Here is a 23,867-nt window from a genome sequence, read left to right on the forward strand (position 1 = left end):
GGCAGTCATTTTTCAAAATTATTTAATGTTTAATTTTATGAATTATGTATTAAGATAGGTAGTGCAATTTTCCTACCATAATTCCATGGAAGTAGATGGTAGAATAGAAATTGAAACAGACAATAATTATGTCGTTGTCTGCACATTGAGTAAAAGCAGCACTTTGATTATCTGCTCTCGATGGTTACACAATTACATCCTCTGGTTTTACTGAATGCCTCTGCTACGAATCACTTGAAAACCAAACTTGTGGTAATTAAGAAATTGCACCCTATTACAGAAAGCCCCTGCAAGATCTTTTAAGATGCTAGCCTTTACATAATATCGCTTACACCAAAGTCAGCATTTTTGTGAAATGTTTTCTTGACAACTGCAGTAAAACCACCAGTTACAGTAAGGCTTTCTGAGGCCTGAAGAACCTAACGTAGAGTTTACACTTTGGACGCAATCATTGACCCCTTCAAATTGTAGGCTCAATTGTGCCTGTTTTGAAAATTGCTTTTTTTTCTTGAGGTTCTTCTCAAACACAATTTGCCTGTTTCCAAACTCAAAATCTAGCAGTCAGCCAGCGTTTTAAAATATATATTTTTCTAAACATTGTACTTTAAACTTATTCCTTGATATATTTAACAATGGTGACAGCACAGTATTATTAATACAGCTGAAAATGGGTCTATCTGGAAAAAGTAAACACTTTTTAATCAGTGTCAATTGTGAGTAATCCAATTTTAAGTCACTGTAAATGGCTTTTAAAAATACTGAATCTTTTGCTAGTTATATTAGAATGCAGCAGTCAACTTCTTAGGCCGGAATTTTCCAGGACCCCCACCTCCGTGGCGGATGCAGCGAATCATTGGCCACCAGCAGGGTCTTCCTCTTGTGTCAAAGTCTATGGGGGTCGACTTTGGTGGGACCAGATGATCCTGCAGGCAGGAAGGACTGGAAAAACCCCATTAGTACCCAGGCTATTCGGGAAAATTCCGAATGGATCATACTGGGTGGGGGATTCCCCACCCCCTTGAATGAACATGCCTAGTCAACACTCCTTTCCGGAATTCATGACTGTTATTGTTTGAAGGTTACTCCAAACCAGAGTTAATGGACTCTTAGACCCTATGGGTGGGATTTTCTGGCCGCGCTCGCCCCAAGACCAGAAAATCCCACCTGAGGTCAACAGACCTTGATATGGTCCTGTCCCACCTGCTACAATTCCCGTGGTGGGCAGGACGGGAAAATTCCGCCCTATGTCTCCAGGTTTGCAATGTAAGAAAGGAAAGCTGACGATACCAGTTTTCCACAGATTCAGTGTGTAAAACTTCCATTTAGCTTCCAATTTAATATTAATGCCCATTGGCCATGTGACTGAAACTGGTTCTCTGATATCAAAGTCCTTTCATCCCAAAACTCAACAAGAAACCTGGGGGGAAAACCACAGGATAACATGGACAAGACAACAGCTACGCAGAAAGGTTGTACCACCTTTGATTGTTAAAAACCAAAGAGGCTTGCAAGTCTTTTAAAAAGCCTCCCAGTCTGATTTCAAAATTGCGAGTTCAACTGTAAAGAAATTGGACCTGCTGATACAACAGCCCAACTTTGAGCTGCTGATGATTCTTCACATTGAAGGAAACCTGTAATAATCTGTATATATGACCCCAACTACCTGAACTTAGCAGAACTGCAATTCAAAAGTGGGAATAAGCTTCCTCTTTCACTGGACTTCCAAAGACACGCAAACAGTTTTAATTTATGTTTTGGTTTTGTACAAGTGCACAATCTTCTTTAATTGTATCTTTCTTGAGTGTGTGGTTGTGACTGATGTAGCATTTAGATCTCTTGGGGTGAGTGTGTGAATAAATAATCCACTTTGTTTAAATCTGTAAATGTCTGTGCTGGTATTTTCAAATTGACCGCACACCAATGAGGGCTTAGAAACAAACACACGTATCTTTTCAAAAACAAACCACACACATTATGGACAGATGTGAATGGAATTGGGGATTTCAGTTTATCTCTCCTCCCCTATTAGTAGCAATCATACATTCCTTTGTAATAATTCTGCTAAAATAGCAGACATAGGAATATGTTAAGTGTCCATCTGCTAACATTGCCACATTATCTTTAAGCTTAGATTATGAGTTTAGGATCACTCATGTTAGGTGTGTTCTGTCAAATTTCTGGGACAGTTTTATTGTGTTTTAGATTATTGGGTTCAGGCATTTCATGAAATATGATGGTCAGTATGCTGAGTGTAAATAGGGTGTGATTTCATATACACTAAAGTGTGTATGACAAAATAACAAAGCTAATTTGATTATTGGTCGTATAAGATGAAATAATGCTCATATATCTATTTGTTTTCAGTGCCAGGACTGATCTTGTGCCGCCATTGCCTGTCACCCGTGCTTCAGATGCTCAGGACCGTCATGGATCATCTTCAACATTGAATCAAGTCAGTTTTAGTCACAATTTAAAACCATACTAACAAAGCAGCTAAATGTCTTTAAGCACGTCATTGTGAAGAAAGTATTGTCAGCATTGGAGTAAATTCCCGATTAGATTTAATATTGGGAGAGTCCCACCCGTCAGGAGTACAAACTCCAGAGTTTTCCACAAAGGTACAATTATTGTTGGAGTGAGGGTCTGGGGCATGTTCCAGGTGGAAAAGGTTTCATATTGTAAGCAGGTTACTGGGATTGCTGAGGTGATGCTCGGGGGATATGGCGACGACTCCATGGAGCACAAACCTGTTATCCTCTCTCAGGAAGATGGCATTTATCTTCCTATCTTTTCCAATCCGCCAGTACCCTTGCTGATCTCATCAGCGAGCCAGTCAGACTGATGCCACCTATGCCAAAAAGGTTCTTCTGGATCTGCTATGGATCATTCACCATAGCCATCTGCAGTCATCTCCACTGAAAGTCAACCAGGGAAGTAGCACTGTAAAGAGCACTAGAATAGGTAGTGGTACATGGAAGACAGGCACCATGGGAATGCACAAAGGTGAAAAATGATTTTGTATGCAATATGTTATGATTTCATTTATAGATTTGGTTTGGAATATTATTTGTGGCGATTTTTAATTTTTTATTTAGATGGTCAGTGCACAAGGGAAGGTCCTGAGGGATTGCTGGTGAATGGTCTATTGAGATTGCAGTTACTGGTATTGCTTTTGGATGAATGTTTCACTGGCAGCCTGACCAGGAAGGGTCTGTTTAAGTTGCAGCCTGCCTTTCTCTTCCTTCTCGTTCTTCCTGCTCTTTCTTCTCCTCATGCTTCTGCTCTTCAGCTGGTCACCATGTAGCTGATTATGAGGGCTGTTCCTTCATATGGTGACATGCAGCGGAACACCATGAATCTTGACAGTCACTCTGCCGAGTGCTGCAAGGCTCCTCCAGAATAGTCCAGGCCTGTACAAAGACACACATCTCTCTCTGAATGCAAATATTTTTCATTCTCTCACCATTCAAACAATATTCTGCTTTTTACTTTACCCATCAAATCGATAACTTCACACTTTGCCACATTATACTGCATCTACCAAGTTCTTGCACACTTGCCTAACCTGACCGTAATCCTTCAGTATCCTATATGCATCTCCTCATCATTTACTTTCCCACCGAACTTCAATAAACATGGATCCATTTCACTCAGTCCCCTCATCTTAGTCAGCAATACATACTGTAAATATTCGAGGTCCAAGTACTTATCCTTGCGGTACCCAGCCTGCCAACCCAAATATGCCCTGGTTATTCCTACTCTTTGTTTTATGTCCATTAATCAATCCTTGATCCTTGCTAATATATTATCCCTGAACCTTGAGTCCTAGTTTTGAGTAATAACCTCTTGTATGGCAACTTATCAAATACTTTTGAAAATACAAATATAAATGCAAATACACGAGTTCGCTTTAAGTGTGCACGCATGTTGACAGTCTAAGGGCACTTATAGACCTGAAAAAATGGACTTAAACAATCTCAACCTCTTGCCCATAATGTCCATATCCCTATGTGGATGAATTTCACCATATTGAGCAATCGTGTAAAAGTTACAATAGCCTGAAGACTTTTGCTGTGTGATCAACTGTTTCTCCACACTTGGAGAACTGAAGAACCCATTCTTTGTGCGTCAGTCACAGACTGAATGCAGATGGGCATGGTGCAACAGCCAATACAGTCACCAATACTTGCTTCATCCTTTCTTACCATGTGCAACAGCCTATGTACTAGATGTCAGCTATGGTTCAATGGTAACACTTCCCCTCCAAGTCAAAAGTTGTGGATTTGAGAAATGATCACAAAATCTATGCTGGCACTGCCGTGCAGTACTGGGGGAATGCTGCACTATTGAAGATGCAGTCTTTTGCATTAGAAGTTAATCTCATGGAACTAATTCAAAGAAGAACAGGCAGTTCTCCTCAGTGTTCTAGAGAATATTCATTTCTCAAACAAGAACACTTTTTTCACCTTGCTGTTTGTGGGACTTTGTTGTGTGCAAATTGGCTTTTTTGTTTCCCTAGATTACAACAGTGACTACACTGCCAATCGACTTAATATATAAATGCAAATCTTTCTTTTGCATACAGAGCTATGAGAAAAGAGCAGAGGAATGGGACTAATTGGATAGCTCTTTCAAAAGTGTCAGCACAGGCACAATAGGCATGATATATTTCTGTGTTGTATAATTTTAAGTTCAGAACATATGCTGCACTTAAAATGCCTTGATCTTTTCACTGGATGGCCAATTCTGGGCAAATTGTACTAGTATCAGTGCTGAAACTCTACCTCAACATTCTAACTTCAGCATAACCAGTGATTTATGTAGATTTAATATTATCTCTTTAATTTGTATTCTACCCATATCTATAAAACATAGCCCATTTGTTGCTTGTAGAGTTTGATCAATTCCTCTTTTTTTTTATCCCTGTCTACTTTAGGATAACTAAAATTTGCATTATTACAACTTTGGACGGGACTTTCCGGCTGTGCCAAAACCGGAAAATCCCGCCGAAGGTCAACAGATCTTTACACCCTGCACCCACTACAATTCCCAGGCAGGCGGGATGGGAAAAATCCCCCCTTTGTATTTTTTCCTTGATAGTTTATGGTACACCCCCAATATGGCAATATAATATATTTGTCACAATATATTCAGAGTGGTGATGATAATTGTCTGGATTGGGTTTGTCCTGCTTTCTTAAACAGGAAATATCTGGGCAACTTTACACTCTGGAGTAGATGCCAGTGTTGTAACTGTACTGGAACAGGTAGTTCTGGAGCATATGTCTTCAGCACTACAACTGACACATTGCCAGGGCCCATAGAATTTGCTACATTCAGTGCTGTCAGCCGTTTCTTGATATCATGTGGAATGTGTTGAATTTGCTCAAGACTGGCATCTGTGATGGTGGGGATCTCAGGAGGAGGCTGAGATAGATCATCCACTTGGCAGTTCTTTGAAAATGGCTTCAAAAGCTTCAGCCTTGTCTTTTGCAAATACATGCTGGGCTGCACTACTCAGGGGCTGGAATTTTACCGGCACACCCGCCCCAAGCGAGGCTTGGAGAATGGTATTCTCCGTTGGTTTCAGGCAGTATCATACGAGTCTCAAGCAGACATGCCGGTAAAATTTTGCCCAGGAAGTAAGTGTTCATGGAGCTTCCTTCCCCTGTTAGTTGTTAATTGTCCACCACCATTCAAACCTGGATGTATGGCACTAGAGAGCTTTGATTTGATCCGTTGGTTGGGGGATCACTTAACCCTGTCTATAGCATGCTGCTTCTGCTATTTCGCATGAACATTGCCTTGTGTTGCCATTTCACCAGGTTAGCACCTCAAGTTTAGGTTTGCCTAGTTCTGCTCTTGGCATGGTCTTCTACACTCCTTGCTGAACCAGGGTCACTGTCCTGGGTTGATAGTAATGGTGTAGTGAGGGATATGCTGGTCCATAAGATTACAGATTGAAATCGTATACAATTCTTTCCCTGCAGAACTTTCTACTTTTTTAGTATAAAAATTGTTTCTTAGTAAAATTTTTTAAATTCTCTTTGTTTTTAAATTCTGTTACAAACAGAAGAGAAATAAATCTGAAGGCAGTACCACAGAAGGAAAGACACAAACTTCAAGTGACGACTGGGATTCAAAATACAGTGTTAAAACTTCCAGGACTATGCAGACACCACGGATCAAGACTGAGACTTGATTACCTTTCAATGATCAACTGAAGAAAGTTTTGAACATGCAGTGATGTAGGGATGATTCTACATGTCACTATAACATGCCTTGAGAGAAAACCCATTTTAAATATGTGTTATTATAATGCATTGTATTTCTGGAGTTTATGACCATGATTTTATACTGATCTCAAACAATCCTCTGGATTTATATATTCCAAATTTTTTTTTACGCTTGATTTTCTATATTAGTCTGTCAAGTGCAGATGATGTTAAGTAACTGGACACTAAATTATATTGAAAACAGACTTTGGGACCAAGTACCTCTTTTTAAAAATATGTTTTCTAAAGCAGATTTGCAAGATTTTTCTATACTTTGGTATGTAATGAAATATTCATAAAACACTGATCATCAATGCACATGGACAAATGCAAAACATCTAAAGTTATTTAATACTGGAATGATTATCCACTGCATTTAATGCTTTCTACTTCAGCATTGTCATTACATTGATCAGTTATATGAACAAGTAAAACATACATCCTCCCTTACAGTTCAATAACTCATGCAGTATACACGTTTCAGCTTAAAAGTATCTTTTTACTGTTTTGAATCGACTGTTCCCATGCAAATTCCTTTTACATGCAATACTTCCATCCATAATGTGCTGTCCATAAATAAATAATACATTTGTATTAGATGCTTCTTAAATGGGCTGAAAATAAATGGATCACTCATTATACTTCATCAAAATAAAACTCGTAATGAGGTGAATTAGATTAAAAAGAAATCTCCTGGCAATGAACAAAAGTTTAGAACAAATGAGTGCTAGATGATGTAGATCATCAGTAATTTAGTTTCTGATAACACCCTGTTCAGATTGCAACTATGGGCTTTGATTTTGATGGACTTAATTTCCATTTTACTTAACCAGTTTATGTGCATTGAAATGTCCATTATGTAACATTGTGACCAGAATTAGTTGCATTTCCTGAAAGTATACAGTGCACTCTTCTGTAAATGTTTGTACATATTGGGTGTGATTTGAGTACTGCTTAAAAGTGTAAAATATATTAGGTAAAGGGTAAAGTGGATATAAGTCAAAGGAGCCTATCACCTGTGGTATAGGTATTAGGCACTGCAAAATCAGCAAATTAATTTCTCCACCTAGATTGTTTTGGATGATAGTGAATATGGTGAAATATTTAAAGTAACCATTGGCAGAATGTTTTTTTGCCAATGAAAACAAGTAAACACATCTGGTCCTGTGTTGCATTGTTATTTCAGAACAAGGGAGGAGCCATGCCATAAACAAGGCTTTTATTTATATACTATATTTACTGTTGGTTCTAACACCATTTCCTTGATGTTTCCACTTCTGAGGGAGACCAAAGCTAAGGGCAATAAATATAAAGCAGTCATTAATAAATCCAATAGAGAATTCAGGAGAAACTTCTTAGAGAGTGTTTGAAATGTGGAACTTGTTACCACAAGAAGTAGTTGAAACAGATAGTATAGATCCATTTAAGGGAAAATTAGATTTAAAAACATGCAGAAAAAAGAATTAGAAGTTAGTGATGATAGGATTAGATGAGGCCAAAACATTGAATGTTTTCAGGAAACAGATATAGCACTTGGGGCGAAGGGGATCAAAGTATATGGGGGGAAGGCAGGATCAGGCTACTGAGTTGGAAGATCAGCCATGATTATAATGAATAGTGGAGCAGGCTCGAAGGGCCGAATGGTCTCCTCCAGCTCCTATTTTCTATGTTTCTATGAAGAGGGATGGGAAGATGCTCATTTGGCGCAGAGACAGTTTCAGCTGAATAGTCTATTTTTGTGTTGTACATCTTATGTAATTGGACTACAAGCTGAATATTGCATATGTAATCCACATTTAAATGAAATGCACACAGCAGTGTTAATCCCTGTTACCTCATAACAAGAGCCGGTGTGCGGAAGTGGCCACTTAGCACCTGCTGCTAATATAATCTAAAACTCATCACCCACAGAAGATCAAGACCCATTGAGACTAAATACAAAGCAACTTTCTTTCCTTAAGGGCTATGAAGAGACAAGTATCTTAATCAGAGATATCAGTATTTTCTATGCATCACAATTGTGATCATTTTCTGTTGCCAATCCCATTTTTAATTCTGTCGGGTGTATGTAATCAGAATGACGTACTTCAGAAAAAATGAAAACTATTTGTAATTTCTAGAGTTGTTGGCATTGAAATGGCTGCCACAAAGAATAACCACATGCAAAGCAATAATATGCTAGATTAGTAAACTTTCAGAACATTAAATTGGAAGTTATGGTTACTGCTGTAATGTATTTTGCATGTTGTTATGCGTTTGGTTAGTAGAGAAGAAAAATAAATCAGCAAGTTTTAAGACTGATCTCTTCTATACAAATCTTTCCTGATCATTTCACAACATCAGTTTGCTTACGGTTTTGTATGTACATTCTATCACAAATCCACAACCTGCACTTGAAAGCAAGCAGCAGCATATTCCATTCACATCTGAAGTATTTAAGCCCAGTTTCTTCAACCACTCCTCATAGCTCAAATACCTTAAACTAGCTATCTGTTTGGTCATTATTTTTCTGTAGTGGATCCAATGCCCGTGACCAATAACATCCAGCTGGCTTCCTTCCTGCTTCACAGATATTTTATTTTCTTACTCGTCCATCTCCTTTCTTAACCCATCAGTTCTTAGAGTAAAGAATGTTGCCATCAGCTTTGGAACCTTGCAATAAAATTAACCAGATCAATGGCTGGAATTTAGTCCAGGAGACCTAGGTCCCACTAATGGACTTGGAAGTCGGTAGGATTCCCAAGGGAGCCACTTTAGGTCACATCATGAGGTCTTGCATTTAATACTCTTTCTCTCTTCTCAGCTTGGCTATCCCTAGAAGTTCAACTCTCTATTAGGAATCCTACCATTAACAAGAGTTTTAAATTATTTTAGCCAGCACACAGAATTTCAAATGATCTATGCTGGAAAGAGATGTTCCCTGTTTTACTGTGAAATTCTTCTAAACTTTAAAAGAAACCCACTTGAAACATACTCACACCAATAATTAGATTCTTGTTTATCCTTTTTCTATTGTTTACCTCCCAAACTATCGGGTCACATGAACATTTACTGGAAACCAGGTGCTTTACCAGAAATTCACCTCCTAGAAAAACCTAGTTCTTAAAAGGGACCAACACCCTAACATAAAATGCATTCTTTTCCCCCAAAAGTATATGGGTCATCCCATGTTAAGTGAATGAAGGGTGAGATAAAACATTCATAGAAAGAACAGCATTAATCTTGTTCCACACAAGAGTGCTGTAAAATTACTTTTAAGAAAAAAAGGTAGGTAATTATATTCTACATCGCAAAGTTTTGCTGCTTTCAGATCATTTTTGTGGAATACATTTCTCACAACCCGGGCTCCAATATAAACAGAATTGTATCTATTAAGATTAAGTGGACAAAAAAATGTTTCTGACTGCTGCCCTTGTATTTGGTGTTCAGTTCTGTGCCCCATCAGACCTCAACTTCAATCCCCCTGTGCAAGGTAGAAGCAAAATGGCTGTCCTTCCATCTCAACACTGCCAGTCCTCACTTGTCAGGGATCTGAGGGCCTATGATCCCCACTTGCCAAATGACTAATCCCAAATTGTACGTTTGATACCATTCAGCAGCATACAAATGAATGTTAATAGCCATCTTAACTATCTAAATTGGCTTCCCGCACTTTGATGTGGGGTCACTGCCTCACTGCCTTCTAACTGACCATTTAATTTGGTGGCCAGGTTCCATCATGGGGACTCCTTTCTGCTATCCCTGCCTAATTCTATTACCCTTCCTGCCATAAAACCTGCCTCGATGGTTTGCACTAGATTCTGCCCAATGACATTGGAAAGAGTATGAAGTTATTGTACAGAATATGAGCTACTAAAAGCAAAATAACTTGTGGTTATATAATACATTCCATCTCTTCAGCTCTAATGAGTTACTTTTTGAAGTGTTTTGAAATGTCTAGCATTGTCAAGTTTTAACATTAGCATAGTAATTCACCATCTTCCACAGCATTTTCCAAACCCACGACCTCTACCACCTAAAAGCTCAAGTGCTGCAGATATTTTGGAACACCACCGCCTGCAAGTTCCCCTCCAAATCACTCACCATCCTGACTTGGAAATATATCGTCGTTCCTTCACTGTCGCTGGGTCAAAATCCTGGGATTCTCTCCCTAACAGCACTGCGGGTGTACCTATACTTCAGGGACTACAGTGGTTCAAGAAGGCAGCTCACCACCACCTTCTGAAGGGCAACTAATGATGGGCTGGTCGAGTCAGCACAGCCACATCCCGTAAATGAATTTTAAAGATCAGCGTGTTCCTTTGGTTGTTGGAAATCGGGAGAATACAGACCATGCTCAACCAGCTCACATTTGCAATACCCAAAACCAAATATCCATTGTTAGATATGCTTCTGTGATTGGGCAGCACTTGTTGAACATTACTGAGTGTGCTAATAGCTACACCAACAACCAATTTAAGATAATCTGTCTAGCCTGCAATGTGGCTTATTTATGCATGCTAAATGTGACATACCTTTATGTTCAGGGTGCCATTCTCTGAAAACAAAAGGAATATATTCAAATCTTACAACTTTTTTGAATTACACAAAATCTTAGGAGCTTACAGTTCACCATTGCTTCTTCCATGGCAACACCTCAGCCAACCAGATTTGACTTGCCTACCAATCAGCACCCTTTGCTCCTATAGTATAAATTGTGATTGTTTGAAATTTGGCATTCTTGAGTTTGTCCTACTGAGTACAGGACAAAAAGATTCAGCAACATATCCCTCTTTTTGGCAATATTCCAGTTAGGGAAGGGTAAAGCCATGAGGGTGCATTAACATGAGGATGAGTATATTAACTTGGTAGAATTGGAACACTGGGAACCAACATAAATCAAGAAGAGCAGGGGTGATAGGTGAGCAGGAGTTAGTGCAGGTACAAACTGCAGATTTTGGATGACTTGGAGTTTGTGAAATGTGCGGATTGGGTGTTTGGCTAGAAGAACATTGGAATTCTAAAGTTTGGAGATATGAAGGACATAGATGGGGGCTTAACACCAGAAGCCCAGTGCAAGCTGGAGGAACATTTTTCAGTTGGACACTTCAGGACTCAACATTGAGTTCAACAATTTCAGAAAATAATTTCTGCAACCATTTTGTTTTCTTATTCTTTGCAGGCTTTGATTTTACTCTTGTTTTTCCCTTGGATTTTGGATGGTAACTTCATCATTCTGCCATTCACACCTCCTCTGGACACATCTTTTGTTTCTTTCCTTGTCCCATTACAACTTCCTTTTGACCCTGCACCACCAACTCTTTTACCATTCAATCTCTCCTGTTTTCCACTTTCTCTTTTGTTCTTTTTCCACCTTCCCCCTCTCACCTGTTTACAACCTATTACATTTCTAACATCTCCCAGTCCTGGTGAAAGGTCATTGACCTGAAACATTAGCTGGAATTTTACCACCACGCCCGCCCCGAAATCAGGGCAGGTGAGGCTCGCAGAATGGAATTCTCCATTGGCCTTGGGTAGGATTTTACGAGCCTCACCTGAGTGAGGTCGTAAAATAATGGCCATAAAATCTGTTTCTCTCTCCACCAATGCTGCCTGACCTGTTTTATAGTTCTAGAATTTTCTGTTTTTATGTCCAGTTTCCAGCATCTGGAATATTTAGCCTTTAACTGAAGACTGAGACTGACCTGATATCAGTAATACAAAGGGAGGAAATCAGTAAGCCGGAGCTCAGCCGCAGTCAGCAGCTTGAAATGACAGGATTTTATTGTGTGTGGGGATGGTAACTTAGTGCCACATTGACAAAGTACCTTGGACACCTCTGAGGGTCTTTATCCCCAGTTACATTGCACAGTGCCATAGGGTCCACATTATTGGAAGCTGGTTACATCCCTGAGGAAGAGATGTGTGTCCTCCAGCTTAGCACCCTCAATAACAGGAGCAGCAACTTCAGCTCTCAATACCAGCCACGTGAAGCTGAGCAGATCAGACACAGTGCAGCACCTCGTCGAAGGCAATGCCCTGAGAACAGGATCAACAGACCAACGGTTAGTGTTCATGACTTCTGAGACCAGCAGAGCCTCTGAATTCTGTAGCTCTCACGGTAGGTGGTTACAGACCCCTTAGAGGAAGGCCTAAAGGCTAATAGGAGCAGGCAACCACTCATTACCTGTGGCAGTCAAAGTAACCACAGCCTTCAATTCCCAGTTCGTTCCAGGAAGTAGCAGCATCTTGCCATCTGCAACCCACAACTGCATCAGCCAGGTCACACGTTGTTTACGAGGACATCCAGCTACTTTAACTTTGAGATGGATGCAGCCAGAGGGCTGTAGGCCACACCCTCAGTTGCCAGATTTCCATAGGGCATTGTAAACTGCACCCATGATGATCAAGGCACCATCAGAGCAGCCAGATTTTATCAGCTGGAAGGATTTCCACTCCTTCAATGTGTATCTGGAATGTGACCATCGCAAAAGGAGCTACAAGTGTACGCCAAGCACACAGGAAGCTGCTGTGACCTGTTCATCCACTGACAGCCTCAGGTACACAGCTCTTCAATCCATCAGTCTCAGCGGATCTTTCCTGGGGAACAAGGGATGCCTGCTCAAGAACTGTCTTCTGACCCCAGTGAGGAACCCCTCAACATAGGAACAGGAAAGGTACAACCCGTATTCACCTTACCACCAGGGTGACAATTGAGTGTCCTGTAGGGTAGTGGTGTGATTGTTCCTGCATAACTTGGCACTTGAGAAGACCAGAGCACCAGAGGAGGTTGGAGAGCACTTGACACTGCTGAAGGTGGAGATACAGGAACACCCTGTAGTGTTGTTGATAGTTGCAGCCATAGACCTTCCTGCCCAGGAAGTCTTCAATGTCCTCATCAAGGCCTGGTGGGCTGAGTGCTGTGTGCAGCCTTGCACTCGTACATTACAACCTCTGTAGAAGTTGGCTTCTTCACACCCTTCCCCCCACCACCAACAAACCTGCTCAATATTAACAGGCATCCACTCATTACAGTCTTTGTTTTATTCATTTGTACAGGATGTGGGCATCGCTGGCTGGGCCAGCATACATTGCCCATCCCTAACTGCCCTCTATTTCAGAGGACATTTGTGAGTCAACCACATTGCTATGGGTCTGGATTCACATGTCGGACGGACCAGGTAAGGACGGCAAATTTCCTTCCCTAAAGGACATTAGTGAACCAGATGGGTTTTTATGACAATCGACAATGGTTTCATGGTCATCGGTAGTCTTTTAATTCCAGATATTTTATTGAATTCAAATTTCACCATCTGCCGTGGTGGGATTTGAACCCGGGTCCCCAGAACACTATGCTGGGTTTCTGGATTGTTAGTCCAGTGATAATACCACTACGCCACTGCCTCCCCCTTTCTGGGTGTTACATCATCATTAATGAGTCTGTAGCAATTCAGCAGCACCTACCTGACCCAGTTCAATTTTGCGTGGAGCACAAATGACCCCCTGATAATTATAAGGTCAAACAAAATCATGCTTTGATTGAAGTAAACACAAGTCATTGTGATGTCTCCTGCGCTGGATCGATATCTCTGCAACCTCAATCCAAGTCTGTTTGGTGAGGCTGGCTGGCCTTTTCCTGCCATCTCCTTGAAAGATGACTTCTCTGTGTGAATCACAGTACTGAAAGCACATTCCGTACTGACACTGAGTAATTTTCATCGAATGAATCACCACATACAGTAAAATCGCCACAGTCCCAGATGGGGAGAGCTGACTAGTTGTGATGTAACCTGAGGATCACGACACCTCAGGCAAGGGGCAAGGTTGAGAAGGCGGACCTTCATGAATAACTTCCCACATACAGAACTGTCTCGGTGAGTGCTTCTCACTGAGTGAATCACCACATCCAGTACTGCGTCTATGACTGCCCCCAAGATCCCTTTATTTAGAACTCCTTCATTGCTGTTTCAGATGTATCACCTTGTCCACACCCTTGGTTGGATGGCTAACCCACAGATGGTCTCCTAATCAGTGGGGTCTGGGAATGAGTAAACAGATGGTCCACCAATTGGGAGATCATGTTAAACGGACTCACCATTTTTCCAGACACTAAAGCAATAAGATTTCACCCAGTGTCTTTAACCTTCCCAATGTTTAACAGCTTTCTGATGGTTAGCTGAGGTGCAAAGTGATAAAAACAAGAAAACAATGGCCACAGAATCAGCCAGCTGAGATATTGCTGTTTGAGGAATGGTGGTCCATTTCCTAGTTATAGAAATTTGACCTCCTGAGTGGGTAGGCTCCATAGGCCAAAAAACTAAGATCTATTTGTATTTACTTTTATTATTTGCTAACTTGTCCTGTTTGAACTTTTTGAACCTGGAGTTTTAGAAAAAGCGGTCCTTACCTTTCTCCATTAAAGTTACAGTGCTGTTAACATCTTGCAACACATAGAAATAAACATGAATTTAAACCTTTATCTATGGTGTCAGCCTTGATGGCAAAAGTCTATGCACAAAAAAAGTGCCGACATCCCTGATCAGTTTTCCTGAATCAGTTTGAATGTGGAGTAGCTGTACTGCAACATTCAACACTAAATAGTACATTTGTTGCAGACTTTCTTCTGACATCACAGTCATTTACAGAGTATTTAATGGCTGAATATCACAAAAGAAAACATGCCAATGATCAAAAACAGTAGATTTCCACTGGTCAAAAGGCTGGGTCTGAGAAAATAAATGGCTTAGAAGTTAAGTTGCTATTTGGAATCATCCTTTAATAAATATACAGTGGATGTGTTTCAAAAACTTGACAAGAGTATATGCAAAACAAAACTCAAACTTCCAAACTTTCAACTGTTTAACCTTTGATGTTACAGGACAGTGACCACATTTTGCGTCCATGTTAATGAATTAACAGTTAACCCATTTTAATTACCGTTCAAATTAAGCTGTTCCATTTGGCAAGTTCTTGAAATTTAATTAGTTTAATTAGTTAACTTTCTTATCCTTCACCAATGTAGGTTGAAGCTAGGTTTCCATCGACGTAAAATTTTCTATCCCAGAACAAAGTACTGTTGTGAGGAAAGGTCAACTTCATTAGAATTTTTTTGTGTAACACTTGTAGTTTTGAATAAACATGAGCCCTGCAAGCTATTGAATATTAACACTTTGAACAATGTTAAACAGAAGAAAATTTCAAAGAAGGCCATCTCACCTTAAACAGAGCCAAACTGCTGCATTTGATACCTGAAATATCATGTACCCAATGTTCAAAAGAGATAAACCCAAGAATTTAAACCAGTTAGGAAATCCATAATCACTGAACGTTAGTGACTGTAAAGGCCATCGGTAATAGTCAACATGATTTAGAAACAATATATTGTGCTTCTTGCTTCCTAAAATTATTTGATGCAGCATTGAGAAAGATTGAATTAAAATCAAATGGAGGAAGCTTATTTGGATTTTACAAAAGCATTTGAAACAAGATTTGTGTAATTTGGAAATCAAGATTTGTAGAATGAAGAGCAATTATTTCAGTAGACTGAAAGTAAGCAACAGAAAAACAGATCTGTGGCACTGAAGATAATAAAAGTTTAAATGGAATGTAGTCAATTAACGTACAGTTTTGATATCATTTAAAAAGGAACTACAGCAATTAAAGGGATTAGAGAATGGTAGATAAATACCTCTTGCCACTGAGACCAAGCATTCTACAAGTTTGTGCAAACAAGATACTAGGAAAGGTAGAAAAAAAGAAAAAAATGACAAGTGACTGGCAATCTCTGGAAGAGTCCAGTCTATAGCTAACGTTGACACTAAAAAATTTTTTAAAAATTAACAATCTTCTTCTCCTTCTTCAGCAATCAAAATAACTGAAGAGTTTTGGTCTAGGATTCTCTCAAGAGTCGTGACTTTGTCAAATGATGATTTTCTCCATCTTCTTGTGGATATGAATATTGTGTTCAGGTAAAGATTTACAAGTGTTTTAGTCTTCGCCAGAGGCCATGGGTTTAGAGACCCATCACCATTTCCCTACCCAAAGGAAAATGTTCATGGAATTGGATAGGGAGAGGATAATTAGACAAGGACGCAGATATGATTCAGCCCAAGTGTATAGTAATATATTTTTCTATGATGCTTTTGTCACACTGTAATTGCGCCCTCCCACCAGGTGCAGTGCTGTAGACATTATGCTCCATGGACATAAGACATGGACAAAGCATGATGCAGAATTTTCGATACATTGTTAATGTCCATTTTCATAGCATCATAGAATGATAGAATCATAGAATACAGAGCAGAAAAAGGCCATCCGGCCCATCAAGTCTGCACCAACTCTCCAAAAGAGCATCTTACCTGAGCCCTCACCTTGTACATTTACCATAGCTAATCCACCTAACCTACACATTTTTGGAAATTAAGGGGCAATTTAGCACGGCCAATCCACTTAACCAGCACATCTTTGGACTGACCTTTCTACAAATAAGTATACAGAAGAAAATATTTTAATACTCGTTAACATAGGAAAGAAGAATGGGAAGCATTTAAGAAAGATTTAGGGGAGGGAGGATCGGGACAAAAGTACTGAATTTGTAGTTGCCTTTTGTGTTATTCATTTTTCACTCTACTGAATTAATGCAGTGTCAAAAAACCAGGAAGAGAAACTGTTTGCATTGTTACTCACTATTGAGGTAGCCAGATACAAATAGGGTGGTACAGTGGTCACCACTGCTGTCTCACAGCCAGCCCCACGGACTTGGGTTCAATTCCGACCTTGGACGATTGTGTGAAGTTTAACATTCTCTCCGTGTCTGTATGGATTTCCTCCGGGTTGTTCAATTTCCTCCCACACTCCGACATGTAGGTTAGATGGATTGGTTTTGGTAAATGCACAGAGTTACAGGGATAGGGCAGAGAGGAGGGCCTGGTTAAGATGCTCTTTCAGAAACTCGGTGCAGTTTCAATGGGCCAAATGGCCTCTTCCTACACTGTAGGGGTTATATGGCACAGCACTACACCAGTCAAATTAATCTTTCATGTTCACCCTATCTCAGCTAGACTGACACTTCAATCAGCTTTTTCCCTTGATACGGAGAATTAAAAAGTGCCAGATCCCTTAATGAGATAGAGCACGTGAGCTATTCTACTATCAGTGTGACCACTATCAATATGAAAAGTCACTTAGACTAAGTACCAGTGACAAATGGAGAGGAAGTAAACAGAGATAAGGTGCCCTTGACATCAAGGCAACAGTTGACTGAGTGTAGCATCAAGGAGCCCTAGAAAAACTGGAGTCAATGGGAATCAATGGGAAAATTCTCCACTGGTTGGAGTCATACCTGACACAGAGAAAGATGGTTGTGGTGGTTGGAGGGTCAGTTATCTCTGCTCCAGGACAGCATTGCAGGTGTTCCTCAGGGTAATGTCCTCGGCCCAAACATCTTCAGCTGCTTCATCAATGACCTCCTTTCCATCTTAAGGTCAGAAGTGGGGTTATTCGCAAAAGACCGTACAATATTCAGCACCATTCATGACTCTACAGATACTGAAGCAATCCTTGTTCAAATGCAGCAAGACCTGGACGATATCCAAGCTTGGGTTGACAAGTGGCAAGTAACATTTGTGCCACGCAGTGCCAGGCAATGGCCATATCCAAAAAGAGAAGATCTAACCGTCGCCCCTTGACATTCAATGGCATTATCATTACTGAATCCCCCACTATCAACATCCTGGGATTACCATTAACCAGAAATTGGATTAGCCATACAAATACTGTGGTTACCAGAGTAGGTCAAAAGTTAGGAACCCTGCGGCGAGTAATTCATCTCCTGACCCTCCCAAAGTCTCGCCACCATCTGCATGGCACAAGTCAGGAGTGTAATGGAATACTCTCCGCTTGCTAGATGAATGCAGCTCCAACATTCAAGAAGCCTACCACCATCTGGGGCAAAGCAGCCCGCTTGATTGGCACCCCATCCACAAATATTCAATCCTTCTACCACTGGCAAACAGTGGCAGCAGTGTGTACATCTACAAGATGCAAGGAGCCAAGGTTCCTTAGGCACCACCTTCCAAACCCACGCCACTACCATGGGAACACCACCACCTGAACATTCCTACCAAGTCACTCTCCATCCTGACTTGGAAATATATTGCTGTTCTTTCACTGTTGCTGGGTCAAAATCCTGGAATTCCCTCCCTAATAGCTCTATGGGTGTCCCTACACCTCAGGGACTGCAGCGATTCAAGAAAACAGCTCACCACCTTCTTAAGGGCAATTAGGTATGGGCAATAAGTGCTGGCCTAGGCAGCAACACCCACATCCTGTAAAATTAATTTTTTTTAAAAGCATTGGCATTAGAGTGTTGGCTTGCCAAACAAAAGAGCACAGCAGGCTCAGTGAGTCAGAAGACTTTTATTCTACATGTAAACCTATATTCCAACATGACCCAGCACTCTAAAAGCTACAAATGAGAGTAAAGAAAAACCTCGTCTTCAGAGGATATTGTGGCAGTAACATAAAGTAGTGAACCAGTAAACTAGTAGCAATTTATGATTGGCCATACCAGCTTTATCTGCATGAACTCTTCACCTTTTAAGCTTTTCCAAACACATCCCTGTAGATGTAGATTTCACGCGAGATAGGATTGAGATTTCAGAAGTAAAGGTGATGTCCAGTTTCTGATGTCAATACTGAAACTGTTAAGCAGCCGGCGAGATACTGTGCTCCAGCATAGTGAGAACTATCAGCTGCTGGGAATTGCTACTGACTGTTGAACCTTTCAACCCCCATACTGACAAACTGCTCAGCCCAAACATGTGTCTTTGTCTAGCTGCCCAAACTGGGAGATGCAAGGTGTTGTCCTTTGGAGCGTGTCCTGAGTGGAAGCCTTACACTTTGGGTCCTGGCTAAATTTTATTTGCTGTCCCTTGCTGTCCTACATCCCTCCCCCTTTAAGTCCCTTATTAACACAAAACCAACAAAAGTGAAACTATTTACAATGTAACATCATAAATGAATTATTTAGCACAGTCCTTTATAAAGTCAGCCTGCCAGGGATAACGCAGCTCAACAGGAGGTGCTTCACAGAGGGAGTAGATTTGTTTTTCTTTCAAAAATCGGACTTCCAACTTGTAAAGGTGCATCAGTGCCGATCACTCCAGTTCCCACTGGAACATTACTCAGTCGTTCCTCAGGCTGTTGTTTCCAAAGTGCTTTCAAACACAACGTCATTGGTAGGCATACTCGGAGCGGACTTCCCACTGGTTCTCTATGTGACCCCCTTCTTCTCAAGTGATCTAAATGCTGCTTCAGTATTTTACCTTGAACTTCTACTCCATACAATACCGGGCCCATCCATCCTGGCCACGGCAACCCTGGGACCCGACTCTGACCAGTCCCAACATTTTTAGCATGTACTAGATCATCCATTTCAAATGTTCTCTCAGGCTTTGTTGAATCATGATGTTTCTTTTGCACACTCAGCCTTGCATCCACTCCTCCCGCCAAATTTGGAAACACCAGGTCCAACTTGTTTTGAATACACCCACCCATCAGCAACTCTGCCGGAGTTACTCCGGTGGTCACGTGGGGCGTCGTTCTACAGGTTATAAGAAAACACATTGGTTTTGTCTGTAGGGATGCTGGTGGTTGCTTTTTCACGGCTGCTTTAAAAGTTTGCACAGCCCTCTCTGCAGTCCATTTGAGGAGGGATGGTAAGGTGGGGAACATATGTGCTTAATACCATTTGACAACATGAAACGATGGAACTCCTTGCTGGTAAATTCCATCACATTGTCCAAAACCAACATCTCCGGCAAACCATGGGTGACAAAGGTTTGCCTTAACTTTTTCACTGTTGCAAATAAAGTCATGGACTCCATTTCATAGATGTCTAGCCATTCTGAGTGTGCATCCACTATAAGTAGGAATGTTGTTGACCTGGCCACTCCCAAGGCTGCATGGGGGCTGCTGATCGTAACCTTTGTTGTACCTGGCATTGGTCACACTGTTTAACCATGCTTTTATACCTGTGTCTAACCTGGGCCATCACACATTTCTGCGAGCCAACATTTTCACCTTGGACATCCCTGGGTGGGCAGTGTGTAGTTCCGCCACGTGGCGATCTCACCCAAGCTTCAGTTCTTCCTCTCGGGACTTTTCCATGGGTTCCATCATCAAGCTGCAGGATGGAAGGCTGCAGGAGGAATTGCTGGGCTGAGAGTCTCTGTTAAGGGTGAAAAAAAGGCTAGAAGAGGACTGTAGACATGATGGAGGTGCGGAGGAGGCATTGCTGGTTGAGTCTGCCACTTTGGGTGCTACAGGGCTGTAGTGTGGCAGCAGAGAGAATGGTGGGTGAGGTTGTGATGGGTTGTGTTGGTTGCCGAATTGGTGGGGCAGTTATGCCGAATTGAGAATTTAGGGGGGTTATATTCAGGTATAGGGGGTTATATTCAGGTGTGGGGGGGGGGTTATATTCAGTTGTGGGGGGAGGAGGTTATATTCAGGTGTGAAGGGCTTGGCCTTAATGCTTGGACTGAAAAGTGGCAAGGAACACTTGTGCCACGAAAGTGCCAGGCAATGGCCATATCTAATGAGAGAGAATCTAACCATCGCCCCTTAACAGTCAATGGAATTACCATCACTGAATCCCCAACTAGTAACACTCTGGGGGTTATTGTTAACCAGAAATTGAACTGGACTAGTCATACAAATATTGTGACTACAAAAACAGGTCACAAGCTAGGACATCTGTGGCAAGTAACTCACCTCTTGACTCCTAAAACCATGTTCACCATCTACAAGGCACGAATCAGGAGTGGAATGGAATACTCTCCACTTGCCTGGACAAGTGCAGCTCCAATAATACTCAAGCGATTCAACATGATCCAGGACAAAGCAGCCCGATTGATTGGAACCCAATCATCACCTTAAACATTCACTCTCTGCAGTGGTAGTAGTGTGTACCATCTACAAGATGAACGCCAGCATTTCACCAAAGCTCCCTCAACAGCATCTTCCAAACCCACAATCTCTACCACCTAGAAGGACAAAAGTAGCAGATGCATGGGAACATCACCACCTGCAAGTTCCCCTGTAAACCCCACACCTTCCTGAGTTGGGTCAACATCACCATTCCTTCATTATAACTGGGTCAAAATCCTGGAACTCCCTCCCTAACAGAACTGTGGGCATACCTATACCACACAGCAGCAGTTCAAGAAGGTGGCTAACCATTACCTTCTCAAGGGCAATTAAGGATGGGCAATAAATGCTGGCCTGGCCAGTGACACCCTCTCCCCATGAATGAATAAAAAGAAAGGTGAATTACTAATGAATGAATCAGCAGAAGTGAATGGATAAAAGACAGAGAGGGGCATTTTCCTGTTCTGCCTGCCACGGGAATCGTAGCCGGCAGGGGGGGGCGGACCATGGGCGGGATTTTCCGGGTTTGGGGTGAGCGTGGCTGGAAAATCCCATCCAGAGTGAAAGAGTGAGAGAAATTAGGAATACTAATGTACTCTTTTGGGCAGACAAGTGGAACACCCCTAAAGAGAAGGTAGAGTTCTTCTCTAAATGTACAGATCAGGTGCAATAATGCATTTTGAATCAAATTTGTGATTTCAGTTGAAGGCCTTAGTGGGGGAGTGGTGATGGCTTCCCCAGTAGATCGGATCTGCCAGACAGAGGATCAAAGATGGCGGGGAAAAAGTGGAAGAATGGGGTTGAGAAACATATCTGCCATGATCAAATGGCAAAGCAGACTCGATGGACTGAATGGCCTAATTCTGCTCCTGTATCTTATGGTCTATCTTATGGACAGAGCTCAGCAAGGCAGGTTTTAAACTTTTAGGTTTCCTTTGGGCTTAGACCTCCCTTGCTCAGGGTTCCCCCCCGCCCCCCCCCCCCCCCCCCCCCCCCCCCCCCGCCCTCCCCCAAACTCACCACAGTTGCACCCAAAGTCCTAATCAGCACAACTGTACCCTTCTTAGCTGCTGCCTCCTGCTGGCAGATTCTCACCTTCACCTGCCAGTCAGATAGTGGGTCTGGTTATGTTCAGGTGGGTCAGAGTGAGGATATTAGGCCCAGATTCGAGTGCACTATTCCCACTCCTCTCGACTTTAAAATTGGGGCCTGCACGTTAGTGAGTGAGTAATAGCAAAATCATCATGCAGGAGTCATATAGCAGCCCCCAGGAAGCTCTAACCTCAGCGCTCACCTTCTCACTTATCCCACTCAACCTCCTGCAGTCGTGGCTGATGTGGGAGATAGAGAGAACGATTCTCAGTTCTTACAACTTGTAAAAACAATTTAACTGTTCAGATTGTAAATGAAACTTTGTAATAGCACAGGAAGCTAATTTCAGAGTTGTCAAATGGCTCGTATGCGGAAATAACAGTGTTTCATTCAATGTCATTTATTCTCGCACTATCTAATGCTTATCATTTTGTCAACTATTTTCAGATTACCGATTACAAACATATTTTTTCAAGATTGCACATGTGCAGATTTGACCTCAGATTATTTTGGTATCACTATCTAATAAAATATACAGACCTCAAACCAACCCCTTGTATGTGAACAGCTGTTGCCAGAGAAGTGTAAAATATTTTCCCAACAAATGCTGACATTTTATAATTGCAAAATTACTGGGTGAATTACAGTACAATGCTTTCTTTATATTCCATCCAATCAATAGGCTGTTAAGGCTGCTATTAGCACTTAGTTACTTGCAAATGTCAAGATTGGTTTATTTTAAGTTTACCATTGCAAGTGACAGCCTGATCTCAGGAATGGATATCAAATCACCTTCTCCAAAGAATTAGCTTGAGGCAAACTAATGGGGTTAAAGGCTGACAAATCCCTTGGACCTGATGGTTTGCACCCCAGGATCTTTAAGGAGGTTGCTACAGATATGCATTGGTAGTCATTTTCCAAAAATCCTTGGATTCAAGAACTGTGCCAAAGGATTGGAAAACCACCAATGTGGTACCCTTGTTCAAAACGGAAGAAGGAAAATGCAGGAAGCTATAGGCCAGTTAGTCTAACTTCAGTTATTGGAAAATATTAGAATTAATTATTAGGGAGAATAGCAATGCATTTGGAAAGTCATAATCTGACCAAGCAGAGTCAGCATGGTTTCATGAAGGGGAAATCATGTCTAACAAATTTATTAGAGTTTTTGAGAAGGTATCAGCCAGAGTTGATAGAAGAGAACTAGTTCATAGAAATCATAGAAATCATAGAAACCCTACAGTGCAGAAGGAGGCCATTTGGTCCATCGAGTCTGCACCGACCACAATCCCTCCCAGGCCCTATCCCCACATATTTTACCCGCGAATCCCTCTAACCTACGCATCTCAGGACTCTAAGGGGCAATTTTTAACCTGGCCAATCAACCTAACCCGCACATCTTTGGACTGTGGGAGAAAACCGGAGCACCCGGTGGAAACCCACGCAGACACGAGGAGAATGTGCAAACTCCATACAGACAGTTGATGTTGCATATTTGGTTTTCATAAGGCATTTGATAAGGTGCCACACAAAAGGCTCAGGATATTGGAGGTAATATTCAGGCATGGATAGAGGATTGATTAACTAACAGAAAATA

At 41.4% G+C, this 23,867-nt stretch overlaps 1 protein-coding gene and 1 long non-coding RNA gene across 4 annotated transcripts in view; one reads left to right on the plus strand and one right to left on the minus strand.

Annotated features, from left to right (window-relative positions):
• The window catches only part of epb41l4a (erythrocyte membrane protein band 4.1 like 4A), a 207,352-nt gene extending 198,765 nt beyond the window's left edge, over positions 1-8,587 (plus strand). For all 3 annotated transcript variants that reach the window (XM_078214667.1, XM_078214668.1, XM_078214669.1), the window contains 2 exons: positions 2,365-2,452; positions 6,073-8,587. In XM_078214667.1, coding sequence (XP_078070793.1) covers positions 2,365-2,452; positions 6,073-6,201 — 217 coding nt within the window. In that variant the 3' untranslated portion in view covers positions 6,202-8,587. The remainder of the gene's footprint in view (positions 1-2,364; positions 2,453-6,072) is intronic.
• LOC144494977 (uncharacterized) overlaps positions 1-13,851 on the minus strand; it is an 88,818-nt gene extending 74,967 nt beyond the window's left edge. Inside the window, exon 1 of the long non-coding RNA XR_013498183.1 lies at positions 13,718-13,851. This is a non-coding gene — a long non-coding RNA (uncharacterized LOC144494977). The remainder of the gene's footprint in view (positions 1-13,717) is intronic.
• Positions 13,852-23,867: the final 10,016 nt, after the last annotated feature.

The sequence above is a fragment of the Mustelus asterias genome, chromosome 6 (assembly GCF_964213995.1).
Source record: "Mustelus asterias chromosome 6, sMusAst1.hap1.1, whole genome shotgun sequence".
Classification (NCBI taxonomy): Eukaryota; Metazoa; Chordata; class Chondrichthyes; order Carcharhiniformes; family Triakidae; genus Mustelus; species Mustelus asterias.